Genomic DNA, 18,303 nt, shown 5'->3' on the forward strand with positions numbered 1-18,303 from the left:
GTCAGATTTGAGTTGTCAAAGACAGGCTGCAAGTGGGTTGGGAGCTGGTCTCAACTTTGAGACAGTTTTACTCATTAGAGCAGACCTTTTCGTTTTCTGCAGATTCCCACAGCTATTCTTAGTTCAGCACGGGATGGACAATATTCTTAGACTCTAGGTCATGGGTCAGAACATGAAAGTTCTGTGAAGACCTGTTTCTGTAAAGAATTACGGCTGTTGAGAAGGAACCAGGAGGAAGCGAGGGAAGCAGTGAACACACTTGGGGGAACTGGGGTGGGGCTGGATTCCAGCACCGGCAGAAATACCAAGGCGCAGCCCTATAGAGGGAGTTGGCAATTTAAAGACTCCATTCTCTCGAGGGTGGGAGGGACCTGGAAGACAGCCCGTGTTCCTTGGTCAGGCTGTCATTTCCCTCCATCTGCTTTGCTCTATGTTCTATTCTTTTTCCAACAGCCAAAATTATACTGTTGCTAGGCACGTGACTTTGGCAAGGAAGCTCTGAGTCTCAGGAGAGTGGAGAGCAGAGAAGCCAATGAACAGAGCGGGAAGGGAAAGGTTGGGGTGGCACCGTCCTGGCCCTCAGTGAAAAGGAGGGTCCCCACTGCAGGGAACCTGCAAGATGAGCTTTTCACTTCTACCTTTAACTTACCTAAGCATACAAGCTCACGGATTTGAAATAATTAAATGGAAATATATTTTACTAGAGGCCCGGTGCACAGATTCATGCACAGGTGGTGTCCCTCGGCCTGGCCTGCGGGGATGGGGCTGAAACCAACTCTACGATATCCCCTGAGGGGTCCTGGATTGCGAGAAGGCGGTTCTTGGGTGACGCACCCCAGAATCCGGCTCCCTCCTCTCTGGTTCCGGTGCATCACCTGAGAACTGCACCTGCCAAGTCACCACAGCTCAGCAGCTCCTGTGTTGAGGTCTGCCTCCTGGTGGTCAGTGCACATCATAGCTACTGGTGGAATGGATGGCTAGTCGCTTAGGCTTTATATATATATATATATATATATATATATATATATATATATATATGTGCAATTAACACAGAAGATGAACAATAATGTGGAGATACAGAAAAGGAGAAAATGTAAAATATATTTCCAGAATATGTATGTAAATCGACTAAAACTTTGAAAGTGTGATAGATATACCATTTTGAAATGTGATTGTCAAAAAAAGTGAGACTGGAGATATCAGAGGTAAAGGACTCACAGCTAATCTGAAATTTGATGGATTTGTTTTCTGTTGTCTACAAAGTAAGCTTGAAATTGCCAGTCTTTGTTATTTTATTTATTTATTTAGAGAGATACATTGATTGTTGTCCCACTTATTTATGCATTTATTGGTTGATTCTTGTATGTGACCTGACCAAGAATCGAACCCACAACCTTGGTATATTGGGATGACACTCTAACTAGCTGAGCTACCCGGGTAGGGGAAATTGCCAGTCTTGAATGTGCTCTGTGAACCTCAGTGCATGTGACATGATCTGCAACAGATGCTACCTTTCCATGCTCTCTTACCATGGATTCCTTTTCCTTTCAGGAGCAGCCCATAGTCACACCAGGAAATATTCAGTCAGAAGGTAGCTTAAGGTTCCTTCCAGCCATAAATGCTATGATTTTAAAAGTAGTCCAGATTTTTAAAGACAGAGCAATATACGAAGGAACAATATTTTTTCCAGGCTCCCAAACACTTAAGAAGAAATCTTACAGGTACTTATGAGACCATGTACTCTAGGGAACTAATAACTGGGATGAGTGAAGTGGAGATTGAAGGTGCACAAGCTACTCTCCTTATGACCTGTTCACAGTTCCAAAATTCATGACTCACTGCTCAGCCCAATGAGCTCACTTGTCAACTTAATGTGACTTCTTCCAATTTCATGAGAAAATCATTTTTCCTTTTTGTCAAATGCGCTTTCTAGATAAAATGGACAGCCCTGCATCATGAAATGCAAGAGTTGACAGATATATAATGTAATTTTGAAAATATGATATAAATTGACCCATGGAATTGGAGGGCTGGCAAGAATGCAAGAAGTGTTTGTGTACATGAATGTCTAACTGCAAGCAAGACTTTTTAAAACAGTCATCTCAGAAATAGATCCTACGGTGGCTTTCTTTTAAAAAGTATATGGTAAAGCAAAGGATAAAGGTCACCTATAAAAGCACAGACCATTATTTATATTTATGACCATATATGCTGTTCTAGATAAGCCCTAAGCAATCTTGGCTGTGTCCTGAAGTTACCTATAGAACATTATAAAGTACTAGCGTTCCCGTTGCAGGAAAAATCCTGCAATAGGGTTTCCTGCTGCACTCTACCCCACCCTGCCTGCTCTCCTCCCTTGTCCCCCGGCCCGCCTTCTCCGCCAGCCCGCCTGCTTTTCCCTTCTCCCCCGGCCCCGCCTCCACTCCTTCCTTCTCCCCCCCCCCCCCCGCCTTGCTTGCTTCTCCGCAGCTTTGCTCCCTTCTGCAGCTCTTGGCTTCTTTCTACGCTGTCTTGATATGCAAATTAGCCGCCATCTTTGTTGGGGTAATTTGCATACTCGTCCTGATTGGCTGGTGGGCGTGGCTTGGCTGGTGGGCGTGGCTTGGGCATAGCGAAGGTGCAGTCAATTTGCATATTTGTCTATTATTAGGTAGGATAAGCACCTGGGCCCTACTCCAGGAAGTTAAATCCATTCAGCCTAGAGTTGAGTCCAGCTCTCTATATTTCTGGAAAGGTCCTCTGGTGATTCTGCTGGGACCCACTGTACACCCTGCAGGATGGGGTAGGTTTTATGGTGCTGGTGTACTGCACAGATGCTCTCTCCGCAGGATCGAGACAACCATTCTATCAGCCACTGTTGGACACTGACTACTCAAAGGGATGTCCTTCTCTAAGAATTGTCCACCATAGGCCATGCTTCACCCATGGCCATGCCCTTCTCCTGTAGTCAGCCTGCATGTAATAACCGGTTAATGGGAGGAGGGGAAAACAAAGGCCCAACCCTCTTGCCTTAATTTGGGGAAACAATGAAAGGGGTCCTTAATCCTAGCCATCAATGAATTAGAGTTACGTGATGTGGGGAAGGCATTGGGTAGGACTTGAGCTCAAAACCTTTTTTGCCTATTGCTGTTAGTGGCCTAGGCAAGTCACATCATCATTTTTTAACTCTAAAAACAGGGACGACAACAACAACAATAATAATAGCAACAAAAACTGTATAATCTACTTTCAAAAGTAGTTGTGAAGATTCAGTAAGAGTCTGTATAAATAAACTGTTATTAACCACCTAAAATGCTGGTAGTTACTGTTATTAAATGTTCTTAGGTCTAAAAATCTCCATGTATTATGGGAAGAAAATATAGTAAGTACCACTGGAAGTCAAAAAGTGTTTTCATCCCCAAATGTGTATGTATTTAACATTCGCCACTGTTCCATGAATTGAAATGAAAAAAAAAAAAGGAATGGTTTTGTTTGTTTGTTTTGCTGTTTTTGCACAAAGCTACAGTCAGCCATAGAAAGAAATAGACCTGGGGGCCAAGATAATTCAGTGGGGGAAAGAATAGGCTTTTCCACAAATGGTGCTGAAACAACTGAAAATACCCACGTGCAAAAGAATGAAATTGAACCTCTACCTCCCACCATGTGCAAAAAAAAATAACACAAAATGGATCAAAGGCCTAAATGTTAGAGCTAAAACTATAAAATTCTTAGAAGAGAAGAGCAGTAAAGATTCATGGTCCTGGGTTGGGCATTGGTTTTGGAGCTCTGACACCAAAGCAATAAAAGAAACATAGATCAATTGGACTTCACCAAAATTAATTGTGTGTGTGTGTGTGTGTGTGTGTGTGTGTGTGTGTGTGTGTGTGTGTGTTTCAAAGGATACTATCAAGAAAGCAAAAAGAAAACCACACTGAGTGGGAGAAAATATTTGCAAGTCATAAATCTGATATGATACTCGTATCTAGAATATGTAAAGAACTCTTAATAATTCAACAAGGAGACAACCTCACTGAACCATGGGCAAGGAATTTCAATTGACATTTCTCTAAAGATAACTCATAACTGGCTAATAAACAGAAAAAAATACTCAAGATCATAAGTCATTAGGGAAATTCAAATCAAAAGCACAATGAGATACCATTTCACACCTATAAGGATGGCTATAATAATAATAAAAAAAGATAGATAGTAAGTATTGGCCATGATGTAGAGAAATTGGAGCCCTCTAACAATGTGGGAATGTAAAAGGGTAGAGTCACTTTTGAAAACATCTTGGCAGATCCGCAAATGGTTTGTTTAAGAGTTACCCTATAATCCAGCAGTTCTATCCCTAGCACAATGAAAACATATCTGCATACAAACTAGTATAGAATGTTTGTAGCAGCATCATTCATATAACCAAAAAGTGAAAACAGCCCAATTATCCACCAACTGGAAATGGATAAATAAAATGTAGTATGTCCAGATAACAGAATATTACCTGACAATCAAATTATATAAAATACGGATACATTCTATAACATAAATGAACCTTGACAATATTAAGTTAAGGAAGTCAGTCACAAAAGAACACATATTATATGATTCTATTTATATAAAATGCCCAGACGAGGCATATCTAGAGAAAAGAAAGTAGATTAGTGGTTGCAAGGGGCTAAGGGGAAGAGGAATGAGCAATGACAAAGGTATGAGGTTTCTTTCTGGGATAATGGAAATATTTGAGTAGGTGATGGTTGCACAACTCTGTGAAAATCCTAAAAAATCACTGAATTGTAGACTTAAAGTGGGTAGATTGTGTGGCATGTGAATTATATTTTAATAAAAGTGTAATTAAAGAAATAATACCATGAGCCTAAGAAGTAAGACAGATGGTAACAAGAAATTTAAATATAACTAACGGAAAAACATTATGACTATTTTGTTTTGGTTTTTAAGTAAACACAGCTCACTGTCTGCTATTAAAAAAAATCAGATCATAAATCTGCGTGGGAAAGAGACTGGCCAGGAAAAAATGACTATGCTCTGGAAGAATTCACATTCCCTTAAAAAATGGACTCAAAAGTTCTCAGTGACTGACTCAGACTTAAGAATCAATAACCTACTGCTCATGGAACTAAATCATGCCTGCTAGGAAAAGACAGTTTTTTAAAAATGGGCCTTCAAAAGTGTATTTAGCAGTAAATGCAAAAAGATCTGCAGTCACACTCCTGCCGAAATGCCAAGCACTGTACCTGTAAGCTCTCAGGATCCTCTGGGCAATGGCATCGCCTATCTTGTTGAACACAACCTTGTCATCCGCACAGCTTATAAAAAACTGGTTCTATAAAAAATCATTAGGATAACCATGTAAATCTTTCATAGCTTAGTAGTGTATATATATATATACACAGTATAAATATATATATATATATATATATATATATATATATATATATATATATATGTATACACACACACACACACACACACACACACACACACACACACACACACACGGGAAATGTGGTGTATAAAATACTCTACATTGATATTTAAAAAAAAACACATTTCACATAGCAGACATGTTCTGACCCCTGAAATCACCCTAGGGAAGTAAACCACAGAATAAAAGAAACCTCATCTGACTCTGGATCCTATACATTCCCAGGTAATAACAGGTGTAGCATCTTAGTCGAGCGAATGGATAAACTATTATTTCATCATACACATTCCTTGTAGGTTATATTTTTAGAGTGGTAGGAACATTCCAAATTTAAGGGACATCGATTTTTTTTTTCAGATTCACACATTGCATAAATGCTTATGATTAAAAATTATATTTTGGCTAGATACAGAGAACAGACTGACAGCTGACAGAGGGGAGGGAGAGGGGCAGCTGAGTGATAAAGGTGAAGGAATTAAACAACAACAACAAAAAACCTCGTAGACAGACTACAGTTTGGTGATTACCAGAGGGAAAGGGGGTGGGGGGAGGTAGAAGAGGGTAAAGAAGGATAAATGGTGACAGAAGGAGACTTGACTTGGGGTGGTGAACACACAATATAATATACAAATGATGTATTATATAGAACTAGAGGCCCGATGCACAAAATTCGTGCAAGAGTAGGCCTTCCCTCCCCTGGCTGCCAGCACTGGCTTCCCTCTGGCACCCAGGACCCGGGCTTTCCTCGCAGCCCCAGCTTCGTCCAGAAGGTCATCCAGTCTAATTAGCATATTACACTTTTATTATTATAGATTGTACACTTGAAACCTATATCATTTTATTAACCAATGTCACCCCAATAAATTTAATAAAAAATTCTGTCAGCAAACATCTATCTCATGCCAAGTTTACTTTTTTAACAGGGTAGATGGCAGAGCCATGATCCAATTTTCTCCACCCTTTTTCCATTATTAACTAGTATATGCTTTGGCTTTAGCTTATTTATTTGAGTCTCTTATTATTCCTCAACTTCTATTTTAAGTAGCTTAAAATCTCTTATATGTATACCAATAAAATAGAACGAGAAATATCGTTATATCTTTTTTGTTTAAGTACTTCTCTTATTTATGCATCTATAAAACATTCTACAATACTACTACTAAAAAACTAGGATACAACATTATTATAATGGTATAAAAGATTTAGTTGCTACATAAAGGAATGTTAAAAATTAGACACAAATATTATCATTATTACATGTTTTATATATACATTGTTATAATACACCTATAACATTAATATAGTCATCACCAAGTTACCTTTGCTAATCATCCTAAAGAGATATATAAGCAATGAGTCAATATATTATCATCCCTTTGCAATTATCATGTTTATTACTATATACTTTTTTTACACTTAAGTGCCTTAATCTGTAAACTGCCTCCAGAAGACAAATTTATAAGAGAAAACTGTGCAGAAACTCATTTGAGAATGTGTTTCCCCTTAGGGAATCAAACAATCAAAATCTCAGTGGCAACCAAACCATGTTTGTTTTTTCTGAATTTATATTACAGAGAAGCTTAGCATTGCTCAGCAGCTCTAACACACACTGGTCACATGTCATGTCCTTATTTCTTTTGTGGGGAGATCAGGGTGATGCAGACTGCTTATCTTGCCTAAGGTGTGTCAACCTGGTTATTATCCTCATCCATGCGTATCAACATGGCATTACTGATCTCATTTAGTACTGGGGTATCTTATCTAATAAAGAGGGAATATGCTAATTGACCCTCACACCATCACAAAGATGGCAGTGTCCACAGCCAATAAGGAGGGAATATGCTAACTGACTGCCCCACCCTCAAAGATGGCAGCGCCCACAGCCAATAAGGAGGGAATATGCTAATTGACTTCCCTGCCTTCAAATATGGCAGCGCCCACAGCCACAAGATGGAGGTGCCCAGCCCCCTCAGCCCCAGTGGGGTGGCAGGCATGCAGCAAGGCACGCTTTGTGCACCTGCCTCTGGAGTCCCCCAGTCCTCTCAGCCCCCCAGCCACCCAGGGCCGGCCTGAGGTGCAGGCAAGCCTCGGATGGCAGCTGCCCAGCCACTCAGGGCCGCCCGAGGCTCAGGTAACCAGGGCTGGCTGAAGCTTGCACTGCCAGCAGTGGCAGCAGCAGAGGTGTGATGGGGTGTCGCCTTCCCCTGATTGCCAGGTTGCCTCCAGCCCCTGAGGGCTCCCGGACTGTGAGAGGGGGCAGGCCGGGCTGAAGGACCCCCACTCCAGTGCATGAATTTTCATGCACCAGGCCTCTAGTCATTAATAAGAAAAGCTGACTTACTGCTACCAAAAAGAGATAAAGCAAAAAGATTGTGGGTAATGGGTGAGCTAGCTGTTAACACCTCACATTATTATGCTAAAATTTTTGAAATCAATAACACTAATCGTATCAATATTACTAAACTCCAGACTTTATCCAGAGTTCAGTAATGTCCTTTTTCTGTTGCACAGTCCCATCCGGGATACCACATTGCATTTAGCCTGCCAATATTTTTAATCAGTCTTCTCTTTCTCCACGTCTGTGAAATAAATAAATCTCTAATTCTTTCCTACTTGCCTTGAATAAATTGTCACTGGGTGGAAGGGGAGAGGGCCAAAACTCAAGGGGGAGGAAAAAAGGTTTAGAACGATTTTCCCCAGCTACTACATCTCCCTCCATACGTTTTTACAAAACTCATTGGAAAGACAGGACTAAAATAAAGAAGGGAGACTGCTCTGATTGACTGTTGCATTGTCATGACTTTTTAATTTGTCAGGATTTTCTATGTTCTCCGAGGTAGCTTAGGATGGACTACGAAGTTCCCAGAGTAAACCCAGTGTCCCCTAGATTTTCTCCTATTCTTTGGACACAAACTCTGGGATCTGCAAAAGCTTTGTAATAAATAGTTGTTCACCCAGGACTGAGGAAGGTGGTACCTGCCCTCAATATTCTTGTGTCTTCCCTTTCCACATTCCTTTGCTGCACTCTCCTATGCCAACATCCCCAAACTAGTGGCATCCAGGGGTCTCTATTTTAACAACTTACCCCTGTGCCTCCTCCCCTGAAGCAGTATGTGCCTCACACTTCACCCTCCAATTCTAGCCAAATCTAAACTTATACATCCATATTGGGGTATATCTGACTAATAACATTACAATGAGTTGATACATTTAATAACAGGGATCTGGGGACTCCTATTAGAGTCCTGAGTTAATGAAAATGCAAAGCAAATGTCAGGTATGCTGGGGAAGTAAAAATTCAGGTGGCCCAAGGCCTCTTCATTTCTCAACATACACTTAATACAGGAGGTCCTGAGTTCAGGGACCCTGCAGTTTGTCTATGGTATTGATGGGTAGGCAGGATGTCATAGCAATTTATACGAGCAAGACTTACTTCTATATAGATATAGTGCTTGCTGTTCTCTATCACGTGGACGTAAGCAGTGTGGATGGACTCTTCATGGTACTTTATCCCAGCAGACCAATCAGTAGCAGAGCGGAGCAACTACGAGGCAGCAATCAGAAATGAGCAAACATAAGACAATGGAGATTACACCAGATGCATTGATACAATGAAGTCTGTCCTTTTGCTTTTAAACAACTAAATTAATACAATGGTTTGAGTGTCACATGTGGGTCAAGGGAGAGTAAGTGGGTGGGGCACTGGTCCTTGGACATAACCCATAACGAAGGAGCCCAGCTGGCAATCAAGTACTGAATATTTCTTCTCCCACTCAACACAATTGTCATTCAAAATGGGAAACAATAAGGTGTTTCTATCAAGAGTATTTCAGGAGTACCTGGTCTGGTGGCTGAGTGGGGTGCCCACTTGTACTTCTTCCAGGATAATTCCACAATTTCACCAGAACGCCTGGTGTTATGGTGTATTTATTCATAGTACCACTTTTACTCCCCAGAGTGTCCTGGTATGAACCATATGATATGGCCACCCTAGCTCTGATTTGATAATAATATGATTACTCCTTTTCCCTCAAATAGATACTGTTCAGATTAATATATGCTAAAAAGCAATTAGATTCATTTAGAGATCTAATCTTGATTCTACTTCTAATTAGCTGGCTGATCCTGGCCCTGTCACTTCAGCTCTCAGCTTCCTCACTCATGCTGCCTCCCTGCATTCAGACACTCACCTGCTCCCACCCAGATTACAATAAGAACTTCCAGCGCAGGCACTTGAGTATATGTTAAATACATTGACACAGAGCAGGACTGCCTAGGTTCAAAGCTTAGCTCAACCACTTAGTGGCTTTGATCTTGGTCAAGTTTCTTAACTGCTTTGTGCCTCGGATTTCCACTCTATAAAATGGAGTATCTACTCTGTAGGGTGGTAGAAAGAATTAAATGAATTAGTGTGGAGTGTGCAGGAGGCCTGGCACCTAGTAAGTGCTGTTACTGTTTGCTATCACTAATGAGAACATTAGAGGATGTATGTCAATGGTGGCAGATCATGTCAGCAATGCTGCAGAGTAGACTGTGGCTGTGTATGGGAAGGCACACTAGATGATAGGGAAGGCTTTTAAACACTACGAAACCATTGGCTGTCAGCATTCTAACTAGTATTGCAGTACAGTGTTGGGCATATAGTAGGTGCTCAATAAATATTTATTAATTGACCTTCCCTAAGTAATAACAGAACATCACATAAGCATCACTACAAAAACAGATTTCCTATTCCTGATTTGAAATGAATGTTGAAGCTTTGCTTCATGAGATCAACAGAAATTGAAGGAAAAATAATAACCTATACTTAATAGTAATATATAAAATGATCCAATTCATAATCAGTTTTGTCTGTTATAAAGGGGTAGGCAAAAGTAGGTTTATAGTTGTGAGTACACGAAACATAGGGTTTATTCTTGTATTATTATTTATTTAACTGGCATGGTGTGTTTTTTCCCATATGAACAACTGTAGACCTACTTTTTCCTTCCTTGTATATAAAATATCTGGTACAATTCTTGCTCTAATCAATAACTTAAAATATTGTATCTATAAGGTTACTGAAATTCAAAGTTAAAACCTACTAATATCATTGATTATGCCATCCTCAAAACATTATTTCATTATACAGTGTGTGGCATTTATTACAAAATAGCCCCCTGCAAAGCACTTTATTTAATTTTATCACATGAACAGTGTAATGAAACTGGAAAATATAATTGTGAACAGAAATAGTCAAGTATCTCAAAAGAAAACTCATAAGGAAAATTTAGATAAATATGATCACACTGGGAAATATCTTGATTTCCCATCATCCCCAAAGAACTGCACTATTGTCCATTAGTAGAAATAACAAAGGTTGAACAAATAGAAGTTTTAATTCTTAGTCCACTCAAACTTATGCTGAATTTTGTGGCGAGGGTGCATAACTCTGAAAATGCAGGCTACCTTGAAGATTCTTACACCACTCATGCTGACCTAATTTTATATAACTCTGGGAACAATGTATACAATTAGGAAGTGTACTGGAAGATTGGAGTTGTCCTCATTGAAAAATGTGAATGAAACCAATGCCACAGGCACTTAGTCGGAAAAAGCCATTTTGCCCAGTAGCACCTTGTGATAAAGAAAAGCAAGACTGACCTGTACGTTAGCACGGACGGACCCAGGCACTTGGTATTTCAACTCATGGGCTGTTGTGTGAGATTTTGGAAGTAGAAAAGGATAAGAAAGGGACCGATATTTTGGTTTCATAATCTAAAATAATTAAAAAGAAGGTAAAAAATTTCAAATTAGAAAACAGTTCCATTCTTACACATTTTGATTATAAAAGAGATTCAGGTTTATTTGAAACAGAAAAAAAAATTGTTAACAGTGGATGTTTCTAGGTGAAGAGATAATACATTATTTTTGGTTGTTTTTTTCTATTTCCCAGAGGTGGAGAACTCTTTTTTTATTTCTTTTACCTTTTGTAGTAGGCATGTATTCTTTAGAAAGCTTACATATAATTGAGTTATAGAGATAAATAATTGCAAAAAGGGGGTTACTCTTTTGTAAACTGATATTTTACTATGTTGCAGATATCTTGCCATAGCAATATAGAATTGCATGTCATTTTAAAATAACTCCAGTGTCAAATGGTATGGAAAAATCATAACTTGTTTAACAATAACTATTAGTAAGCATTTCAGTTACTTCTCATTTTATTTGAATTATTGGAAGCAATATAAAAATAAATTAGTTAATTGGGTTATTTCCTTAAATTAACTGCCTGAAAAAGATTCTCTGAGTCAAAAGGTTGTATACCTTTTAAGAAGTTTTTTGGTGTTGTACCAATTTAGCCTCCAGAAGCAGGGTATAAGAACATCAAAAATTCAAAATCCAATTGTAGGTATTAGCAGTGTTTTGTTATTTTAAATCTTTGCTTGCCTAGTAGGTTAAAGGTAATATCACTTTCACTTACATAGCATTATAAACAGTAATTTTTTTGATAAAACAGTCTTTTCCCAAATTACTGGGAAGAATAATGAATGTCTCCTCACTTTTTAAAGTAAATAAAAAGGAATCTTAATAACACCTGGATGATAGGCACTTAACTTATGAATGTTAGGTCAAATTCCCAAGCGTAATGAAGACATAATAAAGAAGACACGATTGGGATAAAAACAAAATGGCTACATCCCTCATCGTGCTCACTTTGCTCAGAACCTCCTCTCCAATATGAACCCAGTGCAATGCCAGGATTGGAAAGACTTGAAAGTTTGAGCTCTGCCATCTAAACAAGACTCCCATTCCCTTACAATAAGCCTTCCAGGTGAGCACCAGCCAGGCCAGATGCTTAATCAACACTGAGCAGCCAAAATGTTAAAGGGTGAAAACCACTGGCCCTGACAGTAGCATCTATTCCTCTCTGCTCTACATTATCTGTAATGTGAACGTTCAGGAACATTTCCTTTTGCCCAGAGACTCAGAAGCTCTAACTCCCAGGCACCCAACAGCAGATGACTGGCACAGCTGTGGCCACCGAGGCCTCTTCCAACCCCCTAGGTGTCTCCTCTCCCAGGCCTGTCTCTCTGTATGTGGAATGAACCATGATAAAACCATCCATGTACCTTCGTGAAGTTCCAGCGCTGGATGAAGTGACGTGCCACATCACGAGCTGCCTTCCCGTGGACCACAGAGCCAATGTCATGCCATGGCATCCGGGGGGTGGAGTACCTGTCAATGAAATCTGCCCAGGTGCACCAGGCAAGAATCATCACTAACTTCTGTGCCAGGGGCAGAAGCCATCTGCCGCTACCCCCCCCCCCCCCCCCCCCCGCAGAGCTGACCCCACGATAAGTCAAAGGGAATGTAATGTCTACTTATGTGTATATTTCTTGGCTTGGGTGGAGCAATACCTTCATAACCAAGTGAAGCATAGATCACAGTCCTCCATGCACCTTCCCAAATATGTTTCCTCTTCTCTTAGTGTTAGATAGTCACTAGGCAAGGCCAGATGTGAGCTGGTACAAACTATCTAAGGCTGTGTACTTGACATTGTATTTTCCTGTTTTGCCCTGTTGAAATATCAGGCTACATATGCAGTGCCGTCTCTATCTCCTCTTAGACATAGAAGCACAGTGATAATCTAAAAATGTGTCACTTTAATGATAAAAAGTGAAGATGATAAGCAGAAGAGGAGATGATCAAAGGGACTGTGCCATCTTTTGGAGAAGGACAGATCATTATCCCCAAAGTATGCCTATATAAAACCTGGTTTGAAACAAGTAAGCTGTATTTCATGTTTTTTTTTCTTTTCTTACTATAATTATAAGCAGTCCTTAATTATATGACTGAATTATGATTTAGCAATTATTCTTCAAAGTTTTAGCAAATATTCAAGGGAAAACAAGACATTAGATTATGCACTTGCATACCTGTTAGATGTTGACAAGCAAAAAGAGAAAATATAAGCAGCCATCCACTACCGCGGTACTCACCAGCAAAAGGTTTATCCAATTGGACCCAGTCTTTGAAGACGAAATTGCAGTAGTCCTTTCCATGCCAGAACCTCGTTTCCCCATGGAGCTCTCCCACGCCTGTCTGCAAACTGCGGACTGAGCCCGTGTCTGTGGACACAGCAAGACCCACTCAGAGATAGTACAGGTGGGCCCCGGGGAGGGAGGCTCAACTCTCATTTATGAAACACCTATAGACTTCTTAACTTTCCTTCTTAAGACTCATTACTAGGGCAGAATATGTCTATTCCATCTGAGGCTGTGGGCTGTCAAGGTTTTAGAACCCTTAAGTTTATTAGTAGTGGGCAACTGGGGCTATAACCAGGTTTGCCATGTGACAATGAAATGTAACATCCTTAGGTTTACCATCCAATAGCTCACTGGAAGAAAGCACCACAGGGTTAATTGTGAATCAAGAACTTGCTAGGAGGGACTATGAGAGAGTAGTAAAACCCTGGGTCAGGTAGGGAAACATGAGACGTGTATGTTAACATAAATACAGAGGATAGAAAGAAGTCACACCCTTCTCTTTCCTCAGTCAATGTGGCAAACACCTAATATGGAAGTCTTGTCTTTTGCATCTCAAAAAGCAAGAACCTCAAATTTGCAAATAGCCCACATTCCAGCCCTGGAATTAACCAGTTAAGAACTTCACCATTAACAAAGAATTTGGCCTAGATGACAGCTAAGATTTTCAGATGCTAACATTCTATATTTCTGAAATCATAAATGATAACCATAAAAGTCATCACAACAGCAGACAGAAGCTTATGACTATACACGCACAAAAGCAGCCATTTACTGCAACATTTCACAAAGAGCTTTGCGGGACAATTTTACTCAGTGGTCGATACTTTGACTGAAATTGTTTGTATGTTTATGGGGTATATTGGTCATTGAGACAACTAAGCAGGAAGACTAACAGAACTACAAATCACAGATGTAGGGCTTGGCACAAAAGAAGCATTTAGCATATAGACATCGGTTGCAAAAATATTTGTTGAATGAATAAATGGTACCACATGCAGTAGCCAGTGAGCGTACTGAACTGGTCCCCCTACCACCACACTGTCCCAGAACTGTCTTTTCAAAATGCAGACTCCTTGCTTAAAAGCCTTCCAGGATCACCTACTGCCTCCACAGGGTCAAATCCTAAGGGTTTCATGTGCATAGAAGACTCTTTCCAAATGGGGTACCAATCTCTCTCTCTCTCTCTGGTCTTTGCTCTTCCCCATACAGCCCAGGTCCCATGCTCATCACGTGCCTCACTGTGTTTTGACAGGCGGGTCTGTCATGCCTCTGTCCAATTGTCACATTTTTCCTTCTGCCTGGGATGCTGTTCCTTCTCTCTCAGCCTGATATCATCCTTCAAGAGCCACATAGCTGTCATATGCCCTAGAGACACCCCCAGGTCCTAGTAGGGACAGACAGTCACTAGCTCTGCTACAGGACCATTAACAGTTGCACACCCCAGTGCCTCTGATTCTGTGACACAGTTGTGTAAGGATGCTCCCTCCCTTCCCCCACTCATCTATAAACTCCTCACGGTGGGGAGTGTATCCCCTCCCTCCAGGTGTAGCTCCTGGCACTCAGTAGGCAATCAATAAGTATATCCAGAACAAAAGTTTTTAAGCAATCACCCCACACACTGTGAATATTCTAGCTCAAACTGAATAATTAACCTTCAGTGGTTATTGAAATTTTCTGTAAAAGAAAAATGTCTTAAAGTGCTAAATATGAACGAAACTGAAATGTTAAAAAGATAGAATTCTATTGACTTCTCCCAGTGAGTTATCTTCCTGCTCGGTAAGATTGAGAGGCCAAAGTACTGGCAGGTCTGTTTGCTCACCTGTATGCTCTTTATAGTAAGCATGGAACTTTGTTACAAAATAAAATAAAAGAAAGAAAGAAAGAAAGAGAGAGAGAGAGAGAGGGAGAGAGAAAGAAAGAAGGAAAGAAAGAAAGAAAGAAAGAAAGAAAGAAAGAAAGAAAGAAAGAAGGAAGAAAGAAAGAAGGAAGGAAGGAAGGAAGGAAAGAAAGAAAGAAAGAAAGAAAGAAAGAAAGAAAGAAAGAAAGAAAGAAAGAAAGAAAGAGAGAGAGAAAGGAAGAAAGAAAGAAAGAAAGAAAGAAAGAAAGAAAGAAAGAAAGAAAGAAAGAAAGAAAGAAAGAAAGAAAGGAAGAAAGGAAAAAGAGACAAGAGTGGGATAAATAAAGAGACAAATTCCAAATTAAAAAACAACAACCCATATGTATATAAAATTTGTTTTTATGCACTGAAAAACTCTAAGCCAGTGGTCGGCCAACTCATTAGTCAACAGAGCCAAATATCAACAGTACAACGATTGAAATTTTTTTGAGAGCCAAATTTTTTAAACCTAAACTATATAGGTAGGTACATGGTTATTAACTTAACTAGCGTTCCCGTTGCAGGAAGAATCCTGCAGTAGGGTTTCCTGCTGCACTCTACCCCACTCTGCCTGCTTTTCTCCCTTCTTCCCCGTCCCACCTTCTCCGCAAGCCCGCCTGCTCTCCTTCCTTCTCCCTCGGCCCTGCCTCCGCTCCTCCCTTCTCCTCCCCCCAGCTTGCTTGCTTCTCCGCAGCTTTGCTCCCTTCTGCAGCTCTTGGCTTCTTTCTATGCTGTATTGATATGCAAATTAACCACCATCTTGGTTGGGGTAACTTGCATACTCGTCCTGATTGGTTGGCAGGCGTGGCTTGGCTGGCAGGCGTGGCTTGGGCATAGCGAAGGTGCGGTCAATTTGCATATTTGTCTATTATTAGGTAGGATTAGGGTACTCCTAAGCTGGCCTTTACTAAAAACTCAGGGGGCCAAAAAGCCGCATGTGGCTCCTGAACCGCAGTTTGCCGACCACTGCTCTAAGCTAAAGTTTTACATATACACACATGTAGTTGCTGAAAAATTATCTTTCACCTAAAGATAATTTCTTATTCACCTAAAGATAATTTCTTACAAATCAGTTATTATAAGAAAAACAAAACCAAGAGAATTCTTTGATTCAGAAAATTGTCTTGGTGCTAACTGAATTCAACCTGCTCATAATTCAAATTTGTGTTTAGTCATGGCCTAAACTATTCCAAACAAATCAGGGTCCTCCTAAGAACAAATGAAATACTCAGACAAAAGAGCCAAATGCTCGTCGTTACTGCGATTACTGCACAGAGTTGTATGAGCACCAACGAGCAGGAAGACAGGATGTTTAACATCAGCAACGCTGATCTCAGTCTGTATCTGGCTCCCAGTTGATTTCACAATTGCACCTGCCTTGTTGTTCAGCACAGGTTTTTCACGCTAGGTTTCTGCAATCCTCATTCCTCGGTGGCCCAGACTCTGTCTGCAAAAGTTCAGGGAAAGGGTGTGTTCCTGCCCCTCATTGGTGCTCATACAATTCGGAGCAGTAATCACAGTAACTACAAGTATTTGTCACTTCATGTTACTCTTTATCCAATCTCAGAGATTTCCCCGCCTTGCTTTCTCCCGCCTCCCTAATCCTTCATGGATGGATTTCACGTGACCCTCCTCATGCCTCCTGCTTTAATTGTAATGTATAAGATTAACTGCAAAACTGCCATTCTCCAGAGCACTTCCTCAATCCATTGAGGTTTTGCTTCCTGGCAATTACTGTCAGTTTGACTCAGATAAACTCATATAAAAATTCTCTACAGGTTTGAACATCTCTTTCGTCGACAGAAACACCTGTCTCAACTTAATTGCAAAAATGACTTCCTCCCTCAGCTGTCTATTTCATTTTTGCTTAAATGAAAAAGATAGCAACAGTCACTGAATATAAGCGGAGTAAAATTCAACCCTTTTTAAATGACAGAGTCTCAATCAAGGAAGTGCCAATTTGAAACTCTCCCTCTTGAAATATAATTTAGAAAGAGGAAAAAAAAAACCATCTTGAAGATGGCTGACTGATTTTGAATTACAATATATACTACAGAAATCTACCATAGTTACTAATCACATTTAAGATGAATGGATTTTGGTGCAGTTTTTCTGCTTAAAAACTCATAGTGATCTTGTGTGCACACTCCATACTGACTGTGTGCATCACGCGTAAGGTTCACTGGGCGCCGGGTTCCCCACGGCCTCCTGCATTCCAGGGAAACTGACACTGCAGAGAAGCTACCGCAGTTCACCGCCTCCAAAAAGCAAGTTATTAACTCAGCGAAATTCAGTTTCTAATCCTATATAATAAAAGGGTAATACACAAATTGATTCTAACAGCAGAACGACCGGAATGACCAGTCGCTATGACGCGCACTGACCACCAGGGGGCAGACGCTCAATGCAGGAGCTGCCCCCTGGTGGTCAGTGCACTCCCACATGGGGAGCTCCGCTCAGCCACAAGCTGGGCTGACAGCTGTGAGCTCAGTGGCAGTGGTGGGAGCCTCTCCCGCCTCCTCGGCAGCGCTAAGCCATCAGTTGGACATCCCTCAAAGGCTCCCGGGCTGCCAGAGGGATGACTGCCAGCTTAGGCCTGATCCCCCGGGGAGCAGGCCTAAGCTGGCAGTCAGACATCCCCCGAGGGGTCCTGGACTGTGAGCGGGAGCAGGCCAAGCTGAGGGACCCGCCCACTCCCCCGAGTGCACGAATTTTCATGCACCGGGCCTCTAGTTTCTAATAAAGAGTTATTCTATGCTTGATTTGTGTTTCAATTCCTATAAAATAATATAGGTTTAAGTCATTATGTGATTTAAATACAGAGCTATGTTCTTTAAACTTCCTTTATTACTAATAGTTAAAACTTAGTTTTTTTTTCAATGCAAATTCACACAGAACTCCAATACGTAAAAAAGTACAAGTAGGATGGTTCTGGTTGAATCAAATACCAACAGGGGTGGGAGGTCCAGGGCCCA

At 40.7% G+C, this 18,303-nt stretch overlaps 1 protein-coding gene across 3 annotated transcripts in view; it reads right to left on the minus strand.

The window, feature by feature from the left end:
• The window catches only part of PLD1 (phospholipase D1), a 200,954-nt gene that overhangs the window by 47,910 nt on the left and 134,741 nt on the right, over nt 1-18,303 (minus strand). For all 3 annotated transcript variants that reach the window (XM_079766495.1, XM_079766494.1, XM_079766496.1), the window contains 5 exons: nt 13,405-13,533; nt 12,535-12,653; nt 11,066-11,179; nt 8,856-8,966; nt 5,232-5,320 (listed from right to left, as the gene is read on the minus strand). In XM_079766495.1, coding sequence (XP_079622621.1) covers nt 5,232-5,320; nt 8,856-8,966; nt 11,066-11,179; nt 12,535-12,653; nt 13,405-13,533 — 562 coding nt within the window. The remainder of the gene's footprint in view (nt 1-5,231; nt 5,321-8,855; nt 8,967-11,065; nt 11,180-12,534; nt 12,654-13,404; nt 13,534-18,303) is intronic.

Source organism: Cnephaeus nilssonii, assembly GCF_951640355.1.
Source record: "Cnephaeus nilssonii genome assembly, chromosome: 3".
Lineage (NCBI taxonomy): Eukaryota > Metazoa > Chordata > Mammalia > Chiroptera > Vespertilionidae > Cnephaeus > Cnephaeus nilssonii.